The sequence below is a fragment of the Anoplopoma fimbria genome, chromosome 17 (assembly GCF_027596085.1).
Source record: "Anoplopoma fimbria isolate UVic2021 breed Golden Eagle Sablefish chromosome 17, Afim_UVic_2022, whole genome shotgun sequence".
Classification (NCBI taxonomy): domain Eukaryota; kingdom Metazoa; phylum Chordata; class Actinopteri; order Perciformes; family Anoplopomatidae; genus Anoplopoma; species Anoplopoma fimbria.
In genome coordinates this window covers 29,573,796-29,592,606 of record NC_072465.1, presented here as the reverse complement: position 1 = coordinate 29,592,606, position 18,811 = coordinate 29,573,796, and the positions used below count along the sequence as shown (strand labels likewise).

The window sequence follows — 18,811 nt, the reverse complement described above, 5'->3', positions numbered from 1 at the left end:
TATAAGAAGAGAAATATTTAAAAAGTCTTGCAGATGCTGCGTCATGATAAAAGGTGGAGCGTGGCGCCCTCTGCAGGCTTAAAGCAGAGTGTTTGAGAGGAAGTGGAATCAGTTTAATGTGCATTCATCACCTCCTAAAACTTATTTTATATAATTACAGTTACAATTTAGATTAAAAAACAATTAATTATGGTTTGAGTGAAATATTAGTCCCTGAAAGTCACATTTTATTTTTTACTTTTAGTCAACTCTGCAGCTGCCATAACAAAGTTCAATTGGTACATACTTCTTCCTCATAACTTGGCACCTTGAACCTGGTGCTCATATATCTGCTGTGCAAAGGATTGTGGGTCAGAATATTCAGAAAAGCATGCTGGATTCATACTGCGAAATGTGACCGAATGAAGTACATCCTGGTGCTTTTTGCACATAAACTAAATCTTTTTCTAGCATCAAGAGGGTTTGTGTACATTTACTGCTCTGAGGGCCGAACAGAGACTGTGAAGAGGTTCACATGTTAAATATCATTATGTTCTAACCAACACACAGGTTCTGCAGCTCCAGTTTGTTCCTCCCATGTATTGTGTTCAAGGCTCAGAGCTAAACTAAATTAAACATTAACATTAAAAATAATGTCTTTAATTTCAAGACACAACTGTATTTTCTGTCTGAAAATGACGAGATGTCCATGCTCTTATTGTGAAAATATACAAACAAAACACTGAAGTCAAACTGAAGAGTGAATTCTCTAAACTGTAAGATATCATACTGCAGCTATTGGACGTTTTCACCCCATTTTCAATTTGCACATAAAAACCCTGCAGTGAAGATGTATAATGAACGGGACTAAGTGAATAAATCTAATGTATGCGTGGAGTGATGAGGAGGCTGTAACCTTCCTCACATTAATTCATGAAAAGAACACAAAGATCATTTTTCCATCATGTTCTCCGGACGGTTTTTCATCATTTCGACTGGAGCTCTTTCACGTCTTCTTCTTCTTCTGCAGTGGTTTAATGGCACCAATTAGCTCTACCAGCTTTTTATCTCATCAATAAATATACTCTTATTCACACATCAGAAGAGGATTGCAAAACAATGCATTATTTAACATTTTCTTTTGCCAGTTTTCTTCAAATTTGCAATAAATTTAGTCGGAAACATGCTTTTTTTCCTACTTTTTCCAATTAGACCATGTAGCTTTGGTGAAGTAGCGTTAGCGCTTCAGACACTGGATAATTAAGGTCTTATTAACTTTGCATTTCAACTGGAAAGAGGAAGTTAGCAAGCTAGGCTAACAAGCGTCACAGCAGAGCAGCTTTTTTTGTCCCTTCTGGTCACAAACACAAGGCTCGATAGTTTAATACATCCAGATAACATTTTATTTATTCACTTTTTTAAAAACAAAACAAAACAAAACAAAAAACTCGTTTTTTTAAATTGCAGTGACGACGTCTTGGAGAGCTCGGCTTCCTGTCGGGGTCTGAGAGCATCGAGGGACAGAGAGAGGAGGGGAGGAGGGTCTTTATTCGTTTATGAGAAGCATTATTATCATCACGTCACCTGACTCCACCCGTTTGGTGACAGAAGTCTTAGCCAACGCCTCTGCAGGGGGAAGCGTGTAAACATGGAGGTATACAAAATACTTTATAAATACAGCGTGGCATTCATAGAAGAAAAAATATATAAATACAGAGTTTGTTTTTCCCTCCACTGCTGGAGAGTTTGCAGAGAGGAAGCGGCAGCGGCTCTCAAAACCGACAGGAGAGCGATGGAGGAGGAGGAGGATGATGATGCATCGTCGTTTCCTTGGTTGGTTTGCTGATGTGTGTGTGTGTGTGTGTGTGTGTGTGTGTGTGTGTGTGTGTGTGTGTGTGTGTGAGAAAGATAATTCCTGACTGTCTATACTGAGCGTCCAGAAACCGAGGAGGAACGAGGAGGTGAAAGGAAAGTGGGTGAGAAAGCTACAGCAACAGATCTATAATCCCTCCTTTCGTGACAGAAGAGGGGGGGGGTACATGATCAGGAGAGAGAGGAAGAAAAGACACAGAGGTCAGAGGTCAGAGGAAGCGGGAGTCCTGGTCTCACAGCCCCGTGTCGTTGTACGTGGGCGAGGCCACCTTCAGGATGCTCTGAGCGTTCTCCTCCAGCAGAGGGCGCCAATTCACCTCTCCGGTCAGAATCATGTCGTCCCCGTCCAGAGCGTCGATGTACTGCATCTGCACAGGACAGGAAGTTCACCTTTAGACGTTAGCAGAGGAACAGCATCTTCACCTTCTTCTTGTAAAATCCTCATTGAGACACTTTTAGACTTTTAAAACAACAATAAGAAAAGGTTGAGTAGATGTTGGTGTTTCAAACACCCACTGAGCCCGGAACGACCGGGTTAGAGTTTAGAAACAGTGAGAACAGAAAGCATAAAGGAGAGATTCAGCTGGTGGACGTTCAGTCTAGAGCTCATCTGTGACATCATCTCTCACATAAAGATATTACAAATTGATCCAAGAATAATGCAAACACTAGTAGTGTAACGGGCCGTTGTCGATCAGTGATCCGTGCTGATCCCTCTCAGATTATTGACACAGTTTAACGTTAACCATCAGTGTGAAATAAAAGTTTTATTGAAGATCGTTCTCCTCCAATATTCAGTAAAATATGAGATCAGGACTTCATTAATGTTTTCTAGTCTCTGCTCTCTGATAATGTTACATTATAAACAACCAATCTGTGTTTAAACCAACAGGAGAGCTAGTAACGTTAGCAGCACCGCTAACGGCTAACAGGAGGAGAGCTAGTAACGTTAGCAGCACCGCTAACGGCTAACAGGAGGAGAGCTAGTAACGTTAGCAGCACCGCTAACGGCTAACAGGAGGAGAGCTAGTAACGTTAGCAGCACCGCTAACGGCTAACAGGAGGAGAGCTAGTAACGTTAGCAGCACCGCTAAGCCGATCTTCAAATCAATAAATCAAACGCAGTTAAAGAACAAATGTTTTTCTGCCACCAGAGCCGAGGAATGGGACTTTCATTTTAAAATATGGATGTTTCTCTGTGTTTTTGTTCAACTCTGCGAATGTCCGTGACATATATGTGTGTGTGTGTGTGTGTGTGTGTGTGTGTGTGTGTGTGTTTGGCACCGCGACAGTTAACCTGACAAACCTGTTTACTCTCACTGTGGAGTGTCATTTGTTTGTTTTCTGACGTAAGACTCCAAACTGCAGCGAAGGAAACCACACTGGCTGATTGAGTTAGACACGTCCTCCATGACCTTTGACACACCTGCATTGTGTGTGTGTGTGTGTGTGTGTGTGTGTGTGTGTGTGTGAAATAGCTTTGGTGCTCAGGAGAGTAAAAGAAAAGAGAAGATGCAGCAGAAGTTGGAGGAGAGAGGTGAATATTAAAAAGTAAAAAAGGAGCAGAGATGCAAACAGTGAAACAGAAATCTGTGGAGACGGGATGAAAGAAAGGGGGAGTTAAAGGAGAGAGGAGGAGGAGGAGGAGGAAGAGGAGGAGGAGGAGGAGGTCCTGGAGGCCTGCAGGTGTTTCTGAAAGAGTGTTTTCAATCTCACGGAGGGAAAGAAAATATACAGAGGGGAGGGAGAAGGGGGAGGTGAGGAGGTTAGCGGGGTAAGGGAAAGTGCTCAGAGAGGGGTGGGTGAGGCGGAAAGGGGGAGAACAGAGTGTCGGGTTGTAGCGCAACGCAATTACTCCGGATACCGACGGTTAACATGTGGTCTAATATGGACCAGGACCAGGAGGGCGATCTAAACTTAAAGACACTGTGAGGAGCTTTATCTGGTCCTGAATCAGTCTCAGCTTAGTCCTGGTCCTCTTTCTGACCTCCATCAGTAAACCAGACCTTCAGAGAGAAGATTGGTGCTTTCTCTTTATTATTCTTAAAGGGACAGTGTGTAGGAGTTAGTGACATCTAGTGGTGAGGTTGCAGATTGCAGCCAACTGTCGAGGAGATATGAAGGGCTCATTCTAAGCAAACAAAAACACAACATTCTCTTTTACGCACTATTGAAAACATATTTTTATGTATTTAGAAACCCAGATGATTTTCTACTCCGTCATAAATACAAAGGCTCTGCTTTCTACAATGCTGCTTCCAGCAGGCGCCACCAGAGGGCAGTCTCTGTGGTGTTTAACCTCATGGGCGGAGAACACAGACAAACATGAACACACCTGTTTGCGTACGTATCCCACCATGAGCTCCAGCTGGTTGGGGTCTTCACACTCACAGTTGAACAGGTTTCTCCACAGAGCTGCAGCCAGAACGCTGTCATCGGACAGGATTCCCTACGGACACAAACACCAGCGATCGCCACGTTACTGACCATGCGTTATCAATACGAGAGACTCTGTGTTTTTGTCGTGAAAAAACCAACTGTCACTCACCTCATCGTATCCAAATATGGCAGCGTAAAACGTCTCCGTCATCGCTTTCATTCCTTCCTTCCTGTGGCTGGCATCGATCTGTCAGAGACAAAGAAATGAACGTTAAACAGAGTTTACACATAACAACCTTCAAGTTTTCACCTTCTTCTTCTTCTGAGCGTCTGTGGTTTGGATGAATAACGGATCAGCCCACATTCAAACTACGATCATAGCAGAGAGTTCATTAAAAGAAAAGTCAGCTGTCATGCTAGCAGCTCTGTGAGGCTGTTCTTAATGCTAACGTGCACAATAACAAAGCTAACACGCTGATGTTCAACAGCAGAGGTTGCGTAAACAGAATATATATATATTTTTTAACAGTGACGGAAAAATCTGAAGTAGTTCAGCAGAAGAATCGCATGTTGTCGAAGTGTTTGCAGGGTCAGAGAATCCTGGTTCAGAGGGTCTGGTTCTCCAGTGTGGCAGCAGAGAACGGGTTCAGATTTCACAACGAGATTAAAACAGTCATGAGAAGTCGTCAGGAGAAAAATGAAATTATCTTAAATGTAAAATGTAAAAGTGTATTTCTGCACAACGACGCTGCAAAAAAACCCAAAGTAGAATCTGATGGATCTGCTGCAGTAATTATGAAACATGGAGAGAATGACCAATGTTTTTACTGCTGCTTAACACAATTAGCATGAAACCTAAGAGCCGCTCCAATCACTGCTCCTGGTTCTGTGTGTGTTGTAAAAATACATGTGCTGCTGATGTAGAGCTGGAGAAGGAACACACACACGCACACGCACACGCACACGCACACACACACACTCTGTGTTTTCATAAAACATGCTTTCCAAAAACAGAAAAAGTTGTTTGATCCGAACCACGATTGTGTCCATAAAGAAATCCGTGTTCAGGTCTTTGCTGAGTCACTTGTCCTTCAGAGAAGGTCAGAGGCAGAAACTGTTTCATAAGAAGTGGACGTAGTTGTTGTGACGTCACTCGTTGGTTTGGTGACTGATGTTTTGAAGCTTCTAGTTCTGCTTTTTGGCCGCCGCCATCTTGTTTTTTTGCAACCAATGAACAGAAGTGACCTTTTCTTTCTAAAATGTTCTTTCGCTCTCCATTTCTGTTGTTATTTTTAACGTTTACTTTCTCTGTGGTGGTTCTGTCTGACTGTGTTTCATATTCATTCCATTTGTTGTTTCCTGAAGATGAACGTGTTGGACTGTGACCAGGTGTTTGGATCAGAATGGATCTAAAAATAAATAACAGTTTGAGTTGAGGTCAGATCGATCTCTTACCTCTCAGTCACGTGTGCGGGCTTGTGCCAACATGTACGGAAACACGCATGTGTATGTACACATGCTGGCTAAAGTTCACATACGCAGCTGTGAAAACACACAACACACACACACACACACACACACACACACACACACACACACACACACACACACACACACACACACACACACACACACACACACACACACACACACACACACACACACACACACACACACACACACACACACACACACACTTTTCATCCATGACCTCTTTCTGTCACTAAACACAAAATAAATAAAACTTCAGACCTCCATCATGTGAAGCTTAATTAACTTTGTGGATAATTCGATCTGGTTTTAACAGTTAATATAAGCGACGTGGATTAAGTGCAGAGGGGAAAACTTGACCTTTTGACCCTAAAACCAAACTACATCTACAGTTTAATAATTTCAGCAGACAACTGTAATCAATAATCTTCCCCGCTTATAGTTTTTTTATGAGAGTTGTGATTAACAAAAATCTTTTTTAAACTTGTGTTACTTTCATTAATATTCAAAGTTTAAGACAAATGGATCCAATAAGAGATTCAAAACTTATTTCTGTTCATATCGTTTATAAATAAAAATTATAAATACACATTTACAAAAGCTCTTACTATTTCTTTAAATTCACAGTAAAAAGTCAAATGGACGCTAAAGGCTTTAAAAATGACTTGTTCAGGTCTTTCTCATTTTAACAGAACAGGAAGTGACCATATATGGACTGAGGAGGAGTGACGTAGAGACGGCGTATACGTCTCTGGTGTCGACCTGTCAATCAGTGTGTAGCCCCGCCCTAAAGCATCCCCTGCTTTATGGTCCATTCAGTTCAGTATGAACTAATGATGGGACAAATACCTGGACTGTGGCTTCTGGGAATCACTGATTTTAACCTTAATTTATCACAAAATACTAAGTTCACTTTCTATCATCTTTGATAGTTGAGAGCATAAACTGTTCAGGCAACTTCAATATTCTGGCTCAGTACACTCATCTGAATGCGTCAAACACAAAAACACAAGTCACCACAGTGTTTTTCCCCCTCATGAACTCTGAGTTAATTCCAGTAGAATCTGAGCATGAGAACGTCTCTCTGAAAGCCAAGACTTAAGTCTGTGATGTCAATGAGCGACACTTCCTGGAGCTGCTCCACTGAGAAAGAATAGAGGAACAACTCTGTGGACACGGTGACCGCGGCCAGGCTCGCTCTCCGGGGGATCCGGCTTCACTCTCTGCTCGAGAACCGTTGGCACAATTATGCTGACGTGAAACTTTAAATAAACAAAAACCTGCATCCTATGCAGCGTGCAACGGCACGGATTAAACTTAATGCGCTGTTGCATCAGTCCAAAGCGGAAATGTTTCAGAAATAATGAATATTTATTCAGCAGAATGACGTTGTTGTCGGGCAGAGAACCAGCTCGGTTCCACTCGACAGAGAACGGGGAGCACGTAGACCAATCAGACGGCTGGAACCGAGACGCTGAAAATAACCAGTCACACTCGTGTTTAACAGGCGGTTCTGTGTGAAGTAATTATATATTAATACAGAACGCTGTAGCAGAATGTACGTACGTGTCTTTGTCATTTTGTCCTATGTTGGTTTTCATGATTTATTCTCAAGCTGATCATTAGAAAACTTTATTTAAATTCATACGTTTTCTGTATTTAGTTTAATCGTAAACTGACTTTCGGTCTAAATAAGACATTTCAAGTCTCAACCAGATCATTGTTCACAGTTTTCTAATGTTTTATAGACAAACTGATCTGTCGATTAGTCGAGAGAAACATCAGCTGATTAATCCACAATGAAATTGTTTTACCAAGTACCTCGATATTGCGACGGTCGCTGGGTTGACTATTGGTGGTTTTACAAAATATATACACAATGTGATTTATTGATGAATAATCTACTTGGATATAAATATTAAAGCTCTGACGATCTGCAGGTGGAAACCATGAGGAGCACCACACTGCTTTTTATTGCTTTCTTGCAGATTACTGCTTCTTCTTTATTCTTAATGTTGCTAAGCAACCAAATAATGAGTGTTAACGTTAGCTCATCACAAACAACATGAGCTGTTCGCTACCTACCGAAAAATCTATCGCACTAATTATCCTCCTGCTGTGTTAAAGATATGGGGAAAAAAACAACACTAATCACATCAGGAGCGTTTCTGCCTTTCGAGTTGAATTCGAGGCGTTCAGGGCCATCCTGTAAAAACGTGAGGCGCTCAAAGACGCAAAAGCAGCAAACAAACACTCTAAAAGACGCCCCAAGCTGCAAAATCTGATCAGGGACTAAGCGGGTAAAGGTAAATAATAACACAGCTAGAACTGTCTGTTCAGTTCAGAAAGTTACATCACTTTATTGTAATGCTGCTTTCAAAACCAGGAGAACACAACGTCACATTACATCCAAAATAGAAGATCATATCTAGTCAATAAAGATGTCAATAACACTGACATATCGCCCATCCTTAGCCTCAGTTGACTCAACTTGAAAGGGAATTCTAGTAGATCAATAAATATTGGTATAAAATGAATTATTTCAGACTCTAAAATTGTCTGAACAAGAAAACCTGTTCTCCTCTCGTCACCTCGTATCTGTAGACACTGAGGGTGATTCTTGTCACATGTTACTGGCATACAGACGTCACATGACGGGTGCTATGTTTAGGAGACGCTGGTCGTTGGCATGCGGTGCATCAGGGTGTTATGTCACGCATGTACAGTATGTGTTTATGGTGGAAGAACGGTTATATGATCTTGTGGGTTTAATCCTGTTTAGTGATCCGACTGATTACCACGAAGCTCCACATATGAACCCCTAAACCTGGTTCTAAATGAGTACACACACACACACACACACACACACACACACACACACACACACACACACACACACACACACACACACACACACACACACACACACACACACACACACACACACACACACACACACACACACTGAACTCACCCCCATGATCTTGCTCCTCTGCTCTACGTCCTCCCACATGGAGTGGACGATGTAACGGCACATGTACTTTCCTTCTCTGCCCTCCTGACGCATCCGCACCAAACACATCCTACCGGAGGAAACAGTGGAATAAGACCAGGAAACAAATATATATATATATATACACACGTGTGTGTGTGTGTGTGTGTGTGTGTGTGTGTGTGTGTGTGTGTGTGTGTGTGACTCACCACACATGCAGCTGTGCTACCAAGAACCAAGAGTTGAGTGTGTCGGGGAGGGAGCACTCTGAAACAAACACACAGCGATATCAGGCGTTAAAACACATTTATATAGTTTTAAGAGCTGCAACTATTGATCCACGGCTTGATTAGACCAGCTGTTCTAAACCACTGGTGGGTGTCAGAGCACCCTCTAGTGGGTGGTGGAGGTATTGTCAAATTCTTAGATTAAATTAAAAAAAAAAAAAAAAAAAATTCTGGGAGTAATTTACAAAGCTTGTTATTTTTTATATCTAAATGTGCTCAAGACTTCACACAAATAAAAAAACATAGGAATTCAAGCACAGCCAAAAACAAAATATCATCGTATAAGAGGGAAGCTAGCTAACGCTCCTCTGCTGCATCGTCTTCCGTCGATGTGGAAAACGATGCAGCAGTAAAAGCTCCTAAACGTGGAGAGAGGAAATACGAGCCTGAATACTTTAAATTTGATTTGACAGGAAACAATCTGCAACTATTTTCATAATCGTCAGGCTAAAACTAATAAAAACAATCATTAGTTGCGGTCCTTTAGCATCATGTCCTCTAAACACTCCCCAAATCTCTGAACCAATCAGAAGACGCTGCAGACTGAACATACACAAGCTGGCCTTTGCCATAATAACAGGTTTTAAAAAGCAGCAAGGCCTCCAAGTGAGTGTGAGTAATATCAGTGAGTGTGTTGGTCTCTGTGTGCCAGCTAGTAAAGTGTCAAATAAATGTGTCTCCTTTTGGACCGGGACGACTTCAACAACGCCTCAATGTTCAGGGTTTGGATCGGGACCCTGAACTCGGCGTGTGCCATTTTAAATAAATGATTTTCCAGCTTTTCTCAGCGTGTGTATTCAGTATTATCAGAGAGATTTTAATCCCCTTTATTCAAACTTTCATCATATTTTTTAAAGATATTGTTTCCACTCTGCTGACGGTGAAATAACTCACTTCAGTATTCATGTTGGCTGCTTTCAGTTTTTTATATTTAGCTCTCTCCAGATATGTTATGTTCAATGTCTCCAAACTGCTCCAAATGTCTTTAAACACCAAGGAAACAGAACAACGAAGACATTTAGGGCTGATCTGAGCAGGTTTTGGGAACTAGATGGCACAGCTTAAATGACTTCAACCAATCAAATGCAGGAAGAGGAAGATCAGATACCTTTCTCTTACGACATAAGAAAGATAAACTGACACTTATTTATTGTTGAGTCTCAAATCACATCGTTTGCTTTTAGCGTGCTAAATGTGTGTGTGTGTGTGTGTGTGTGTGTGTGTGTGTGTGTGTGTGTGTGTGTGTGTGTGTGTGTGTGTGTGTACGGTTAACCCACTGAACCGGAAACATCCGCAGCAGGTTTAAAAAGTATGTTTTCTTTTTTTTAAAATCGCCGTTTATCAGAGCCAGAAGCTGAACAGAAATATATTTTCATCTTTCCGACGGTCCATGAATACATCATGTGTTATGAACGCTTCCATCAGAAAAAACAATGAAATGAAAGTCAAATGTCCCGTTTAAAATATCGCCTGAAATAAACTGTTTGCTTTAACAAGATTCTGAAAAAAAACATTGAATTCTGAGCTCCTCAGTGTAACTATGAAGTTATGATTGATTCATCTGAGACCAACAGTCATGTGACAAACAATCTGTGAAACGTTGACTGAACTGAACACAGAGTATTGATGAAAGTTTGTAAAAATGTAAAATGTTTTATGAATTCAGCACGTGGGGTTTCTGTTTTTGGTAACACTTGTTATGTTGTATATAAAGATTCCGTTGTTTCCCAATTTTTGTAAAATAAATGATCAAAGATATTCAACCTGCATTGTTTTCTTGCTAATGATTTATGTCATTATAACTGTGTTATTCTGCACTAAAGAGATGTTTCAGTTCTCTCTTCGGGACTTTTATATTGCAGTAAAGAACAAGGCCACAAATCTGCTTGTGGTTCAGTTGGTTAACTTGTTTATCCGTTTCCTGGTCTGAGCGACTCAACACTTACTGTCAAAGAAGTCGTCGTAGTTGATTCTCTCTACACAGCATGTGTACATGCGCAAGGCAGCAATCTTAATTTTCTGTGAAGACAAAAAAAAAGTAACATCATAAACATCTTTAACAGAAGTTTCAAGTCTCATAACTGTCCTCTAACACAGATAAACCTGAGTGACAGCAGATCTCTGACATTTAACACCTTCCTTTTGATGTTGGGAATACGTGAGAATTAATTACATGATTATGTATTTTTCTATAAATAACGAGCCCCTGATTATTAAACCACAGTCTCTCCCTGATTCTTGCCTTCCTTCCTCGATGTTCCCCCCCCCCGGGTTGTTGCAGCTGACATGTTTCTACTCATCCGACAGGTTAAATAAGGGTAAAGGTGCAGCTGTTATTGTTGTGAAACATTTCCACGCTTCACTCTGCACAGATCAGTCTCTGAGCCCACACGTTTAAAAAGAATCCTAAAATGCTTTCAGCACATTTAGAGCAGTGAAGTCTGAAGTTTGTGTTTCTTGACATCAGCTTAATATTTAGTTACTAGTGGAGTTTTTCCCCGATACTAATTGCTGATCATTAATGATCCATGTGGTCAGATACATATCTCTTTGTTATTTGATTATAGCAGCTGGTCTACAAGGATCCAGACTATTTATTTTCTTTTTCCACCGTCCCAAAAATCATTTCAACGCTCTGGAGTCAGTAAATGATCAAAAATACTAAATGTTATACTTTTACTTTGTTATAGTAATTTAAAGTGTATTTTTAATAAAGAAACAAACAATTCAAATGATAAGGAACTAAAGGTTGTTATAATTATGTATTATAACCTTAGAGCTAGTGTTAGGAAGTTAAACATCATAATTCATCTCTAATATCTATTTTATATTAATGTGAAAACATCACCAACGCTACATTTTACAGATTACATGTGAACGCATCATTTTCACTGAACAGAGCCTGAACGCATCATAATGTTACTGAACTGAACCTCTGTTTGTCATTTCTTTGTCTTCTTTGACTTCCTCAGGCTCAAATCTTACTGAACTCTCCTCCATCGATCCACCCCTCTCTTGTTCATCACCTCTTCCTAACGTTTCCTCTTCGTTCCCTCCCTTTCCTTCATGCTCCCCCCCTCCCCGTCGTCACTCACCCATTTGTTGTATTTGAGCGGTCCGGTGAAGCCCATGGCCTCGATGAGCTTGGTGAAGGCTCCGACCTCCTCCTCCGTGTGCTGACGCGTCTCCTTCACGTTGCAGAGCTGACGGACGAGATGTGGAAAGAAAACGGTGAGGAAGAGGAGGCAACAGAGGAGAAGAAGTGTGGGAGAGAAAAGAGAGGAGGAGGGACGATGAGGGATGAGATGAAAGGCGTTTGTTCTAAGATTTATTCTTACATCAATATATTTGTAACTGTTGCTTTTGTCAGGAGGACATTCACACAGAAGGTGTCGGTTTTTAATATAAAGGCATCAACCAATCAGGTTGCAGGGAACGGGTGGAGTTGTTTATGAAACAGCAGCATGGAGGCTCCGTAGTCCGAACCAAGACGACAAACTTTATTACTCCTTTCAGCCTCGACAAAGGCAGCACAGAACAGATCAACTCCTTCTGTTCTGACCTCTCACAATAAAGAGAGAGTCAGAAACGTTCACGCCGCCGGTGCGTTAAAGCCTCAACTTTATTAAATACAAGCAGCTACAGTGGCAGCACTTCTTCGATAAGAGGTTTGAATAGATTCATGCAGGAAGAGGACCAACGTCTGGCAGTCTGTCTGAGGTAAACTGTGGAATAGTCTTAACTATTTTAAGATATTTTATTGAGTTTCCTTTTAGTGAAATGCTCGGAGTGAATTAGAGTTCCCTCTGGTCTTGGGCTTTTATTTTGAAAACAAGGAGTGGATGTGGTCTTCACTGCTTTTGTCAAGGTTGTAAGGAGTAATAAAGTTTGCCGTCTTTGTTCGGACTACAGAGCCTCCATGTTGTTGTACACTATAGTGTATGTTTATGAATATGTCCGTTCCGCACAACGTGACTGGTCGATGCTTTTATAATGTAGAAGCTCAAAAAAAACAACCTTGTTATGAAAAAAAAAACTTGCGTTACATGACTGGGAATTAATTGCATAAAACAAACGCCCCCGCTGTGTAAAGGCCTTTAAACAGGTTTGATATTCTCCGTGTTGTTACTGTCTGATCCTCATTCAATCAACAGCACATTCAGTTTCACTGACACACACACACTGACACACACACTGACACACACACACACACACACACACACACACACACACACACACTGACACACACACACACACATGGCCTACAGTATGTGGACACACCTGGGGAACGTGGCCTTTACTGAGCGCGTGCAGCTGCTCACTAAATGAATACACGGACCTATTCTAAGCCGAGCGCTGTCTTCATGTCCTGACAGTTGTGTTATTGCCACGCCGACCCAAGTTACCCTTCATCGACATAAATATAATATTTCATATTTATTCTTTATTTTTGTTGTTTGTTTTCTGTCTTATTTGGTATAGTTTAATTAATTTAATAATAATAATTATATGACATTATAATTAAATTCTCTTGTTATTTTCGTTTTTTGTTAAATGTTGTGTCTAATTGTGCTTGGATAACAAAGCTGACGTTGAGCTGGTACATCTGAAGGGGTTATTACTAATGAATCATTTCCGTAGTAAAAATGCAATATATTTGTCGCTGCGTTAAAATATTATAGGGAGCGTTAGATGAAGAGCTACGGACGATAAGAAAAACCTCCGACTTGTCCTCAACGTAAACGTCTTCTTTTACTTTGAAACTCTGGTTAGTAACCATAGACTGTAAATAAGAAGTGGACGTGGTCGTCGTGACGTTGCCCATTGGTTTGTGGATGTTTTGAAGCCCCGCCCTAAAGCATCCCCTGCTTTATGGTCTGTTTGACTCTAAATGGAGCATCATTTACTAAATGAACATCATGCTGTATTGAAGAAGACTTGAAACTAGAGATTGAGACCATAAACTCATGTTTACAATGTTTACTGAGGGAATAAATCAAGAGAGAAGTAGAGTCATTTTCTCATAGACTTCTATACAACCAGAGGAGTCGCCCCCTGGTGGACAGGAGAGAGAATGCAGCTTTTGAAGGAAAAAATCTTTTTCATTTCCCATCTAATTGGAGGGGAGCCAGAGAAACTTGTTTATTGCTAAAAGTTGGGCTACATTCATACTGTCACACAACATGTCAAAGAATATTTGCATGTATGGAGAGTAAATGTATGACTTGTTCCATTAAACCGTCTCTTCAGCCTATACATCTGTTTTATTAAATCTCTTTCTCTGTAAGGGTGTTGGTCTTGTTACCTGTGTGGTGATGTGCAGCGTCCGACATGGTGTCAAACATGGAGAGGAGACTCGGGCCAGTTGGCAAGCTGCTAAAGCTCTGGAGAAACCGGCTTCTTGATGTAAAACCTGGACGGAGAGGGAGAGGGAGCGAGACATTTAAACGACAAAAATAACAGGCATATATGTCAGTAAATCAGTTTCATAAGCTACCAAACTTGTATCAAGTTTAATAAACAGTAGTAGTGAAACATTGAGAGGCTGTTGGATCAGGGATGTTTCTACAACGACTCTATGACATCTGCTGCAGTGTTGTAAGATTTAAAAGTCAAATGAGAACAGTCAAACTATAAACAAATATGCTCACATGTAAAAATAAAGAAATTATAAACTACAGCTTACATTTCATAAACAATATTTTATCAAAGGCATTACAGCTGCAATGATGAGAGGATTAATCGATTCGTCGATTAGACAAACGATCGAATCATTCAAAGCAAAAATGCGAAATATTTAATTCTTCCAGGTTCTGAAATGTGAGGATTTGCCGTTTTCACCGTCTCATATTAATGTTAATTGAATAATTTAGGACCAAACAAGACATTTAAAGACATCAAATGCAGTTTTTTATATTTTATTTTATATTATTTGATTAATCAAAGATATAATGAACAGATTAAAATAAGTAGTTGCAGCCTTATTTAGCAAGAAAATACATTTTTTAAACAATATAAGCTGTTGCCAAACAGTTTATACTCTCAATGTAATATATAAGTGTATTAAAGCGTTGTGGTCAGAGCTGCAAATGACTGCAGGGCTGAATTAAAGCAGCTTTAGATGTTTATTTGATGTTTGCATCAATGTGGAGAAACAGTTTGATTAACTTTATTGTTCATATTAGCATTAATGAAGACTTAAGGGTATATATTAATAACTGCAACGTTTTTGTTTTTTTACATAACGACTGTATTGCTTCAAGAGCTCAAAGGTTGTGTTTAACAATTCATTCACTAAACCAAACTAATACTTTGCTAAAAATAATGATAAAATAATCCAGATGTTTCTTCGGTTTCAGACATTAAGACACATAATGGCTGCAAATGAAAAATACACCTTTTCATTTGGGATTGAACTAAGAACTGGAGTTGAAACGAATAGTAAAAAATATATTTTAATAACCTATTCAAGTAATTTCTTAAGCAATTCTTCACTCATTGTGCTGTTGGAGCTTCTCCGGTGATGGATTTTCCTCTTTACTCTGTTTCGTACGATTATACACTGACTATCTTCAGGGCTGGGAATGTTTTCTTGTATAATATAATATAATGTAATATTGTATAATATAATATAATATTGTATAATATTTTTTCCCTTGTAAGTTTTAATATTATATAATATAATATAATGTAATATTGTATAATATCATATAATATTGTATAATATAATATAATATAATGTAATATTGTATAATATCATATAATATTGTATAATATAATATAATACTGTATAATATAATAATATAATATAATATATAAATATAATACTGTATAATATAATATAATACTGTATAATATAATATAATACTGTATAATATAATATAATACTGTATAATATAATACTGTATAATATAATATAATACTATATAATATAATATAATATAATATAATATAATACTGTATAATATAATATAATACTGTATAATATAATACTAATATAATACTGTATAATATAATATAATATAATACTAATATAATATAATATAATATAATATAATATTGTATAATATAATACTGTATAATATAATATAATATAATACTGTATAATATAATACTGTATAATATAATATAATACTGTATAATATAATATAATATAATATTGTATAATATAATATAATATTGTATAATATAATACTGTATAATATAATATACTATAATATTGTATAATATAATATAATATTGTATAATATAATATAATATTGTATAATATAATATAATACTGTATAATCAGAGCCTCGTGAGCCTCTCTGGAGGTCAGATAACTGCTCACCTGCACAGACCAGCTGACCTCACAGGTGAGCAGTTAATCTCTTTAAGCTAACACGTCTGAGAGTGAGCGGTGCTGTGTTTAATAACAACAACAACAACAATAACAACAATAAAACATTAAACAGTACAGTGTGTCTGTGTGTGTGTCTGTGTGTGTCTGTCTGTGTGTCTGTTTGTGTGTGTCTGTGTGTCAGTGTGTCTGTCAGTGTGTGTGTGTGTGTCTGTCTGTGTGTGTGTGTGTGTGTGTGTCTGTCTGTGTGTGTGTCTCTGTGTGTGTGTGTGTCTGTCTGTCTGTGTGTGTGTCTGTGTGTGTGTGTGTGTGTGTGTGTGTCTGTGTGTGTGTCTGTGAGTGTCTGTGTCTGTGTGTATCTGTGTGTGTATCTGTGTGTGTGTGTGTGTCTGTCTGTCTGTGTGTGTGTCTGTGTGTGTGTGTATCTGTGTGTGTGTCTCTGTGTGTGTGTGTGTGTGTGTGTGTATCTGTGTGTGTGTGTATCTGTGTGTCTCTGTGTGTCTGTCTGTGTGTGTGTGTGTATCTGTGTGTGTGTGTGTGTATCTGTGTGTCTCTGTGTGTCTGTGTGTGTGTGTGTGTGTATCTGTGTGTGTGTGTGTGTGTGTGTCTGTGTGTCTGTGTGTGTGTGTGTATCTGTGTGTGTGTGTGTGTGTGTGTGTGTGTGTGTGTGTGTCTGTGTGTCTGTCTGTGTGTGTGTATCTGTGTGTGTGTGTGTGTCTGTGTGTGTGTCTGTCTGTCTGTCTGTGTGTGTGTGTGTCTCTGTGTGTGTGTGTGTGTGTGTGTGTGTGTGTGTGTGTGTGTGTGTGTGTGTGTGTATATCTGTGTGTGTGTTTGTGTGTTTATGCAGCATGTTGGGTTAGCATGCTAGGCTAACGTTGGGTTAGCATGCTAGGCTAACGTTCGCTCCTTACCTTCCCGGCTCTGGTCGTCCCGGTGACGGCTCTGGTCGCCCCGGTGACGGCTCTGGTCGTCCCGGTGACGGCTCTGGCGGCGGGCCGCAGGTACATGTCTCCGTCCGGACGAGCTTCAGGTTGAGTAACAACAGTTCCTCCTTCAGCAATGTCAACGGACCTGTCCGCAGAGAAACCTGTCCGGAGAGAAACACACGCTCAGCGGAGAAAAGGTTCCGCCTGGAGATTATAATATAATATAATATAATATAATATAATATAATATAATATAATATAATATAATATAATATAATATAATATAATATAATATATAATATAATATATATATAATATAATATAATATAATACTATATAATATAATATAATATAATATAATATAATATAATATAATATAATATAATATAATATAATATAATATTATATAATATAATACTATATAATATAATATAATATAATATATATAATATAATATAATATAATATATAATATAATATAATATAATACTATATAATATAATATAATGTAATGTAATATAATATAATACTATATAATATAATATAATGTAATATAATAGAATATAATATAATTTAATATAATACTATATAATATAATATAATATAATACAATATAATACTATATATATGATATAATATAATATATATAATATAATATAATATTATATAATATAATACTATATAATATAATATAATACACTATACTATAATATAATATAATATAATATAATATAATATAATGTAATATAATATAATGTAATATGATATAATACTATATAATATAATATAATATAATACTATATAATATAATAAAATATAATATAATGTAATATAATATAATATATATAATATATATAATATAATATAATATAATATAATACTATATAATATAATATAATATATAATATAATAAAATATAATATAATATAATATAATATAATATAATATAATATATATAATATAATATAATATAATATAATATAATGCTATATAATATAATATAATATAATATAATATAATATAATATAATATAATATAATATAATACTATATACCGTATTTTCCGCACTATAACGCGCACTTAAAAGCCTTTAATTTTCTCAAAAACGACAGTGCGCCTTATAATCCGGAGCGCTTTATATATGGATTAATCCTGGTTGTGTTACTGACCTGGAAGCGGTTTTGTGTGGTACACGGCGCTCTGTCAACATGTTTAGTAGACTTAGTAAACTACAAAACCGCACCGCAGCAGCATCACGGCCACCGTAGACGACGCGGACTGAACACTCAAGGCTGTCAGTCAGTAGAACATGGGAATAGAGCAGCTGCGAGAGAATGTATTTTATATGTATGAACAAATGTCTCAATAAAGTTATTGAATTTATAAATAAATAAGAAAATAAAATAAAGAAAATAAACACTAAATAAAGAAAATAAGACATTAAATAAAGAGAATAAAACATTAAATAAAGAGATTAAAACATTAAATAAAGAAAATAAAACATTAAATAAAGAGAATAAAACATTAAATAAAGAGATTAAAACATT

The 18,811-nt window shown here is 37.9% G+C and overlaps 1 protein-coding gene across 1 annotated transcript; it reads right to left on the bottom strand.

Annotated features, from left to right (window-relative positions):
- Positions 1 to 1,374: 1,374 nt before the first annotated feature.
- Positions 1,375 to 17,430, bottom strand: LOC129105855 (ubiquinol-cytochrome-c reductase complex assembly factor 1). The gene is made up of 9 exons (XM_054617070.1): positions 17,251 to 17,430; positions 14,306 to 14,413; positions 12,096 to 12,203; positions 10,947 to 11,019; positions 8,923 to 8,980; positions 8,696 to 8,804; positions 4,400 to 4,477; positions 4,187 to 4,300; positions 1,375 to 2,219 (listed from the first exon to the last, which is right to left on the bottom strand). Exons 1-9 carry the CDS (start codon positions 17,344 to 17,346, stop codon positions 2,085 to 2,087), a joined length of 879 nt encoding a protein of 292 aa, XP_054473045.1. The 5' UTR covers positions 17,347 to 17,430; the 3' UTR covers positions 1,375 to 2,084.
- Between the last annotated feature and the right edge of the window lie 1,381 nt (positions 17,431 to 18,811).

Bases quoted from the DNA above. Each gene is read 5' to 3' on its own strand.
- LOC129105855 (XM_054617070.1), bottom strand. From the start codon at position 17,346: ATGTACCTGCGGCCCGCCGCCAGAGCCGTCACCGGGACGACCAGAGCC. The intron at 12,204-14,305 runs GTAACAAGACCA...CTCGTCCGTCAG, and splicing joins CGCTGCACATCACCACACAG to CTCTGCAACGTGAAGGAGAC. The intron at 8,805-8,922 runs GTGAGTCACACA...TTCCTCCGGTAG, and splicing joins GTAGCACAGCTGCATGTGTG to GATGTGTTTGGTGCGGATGC.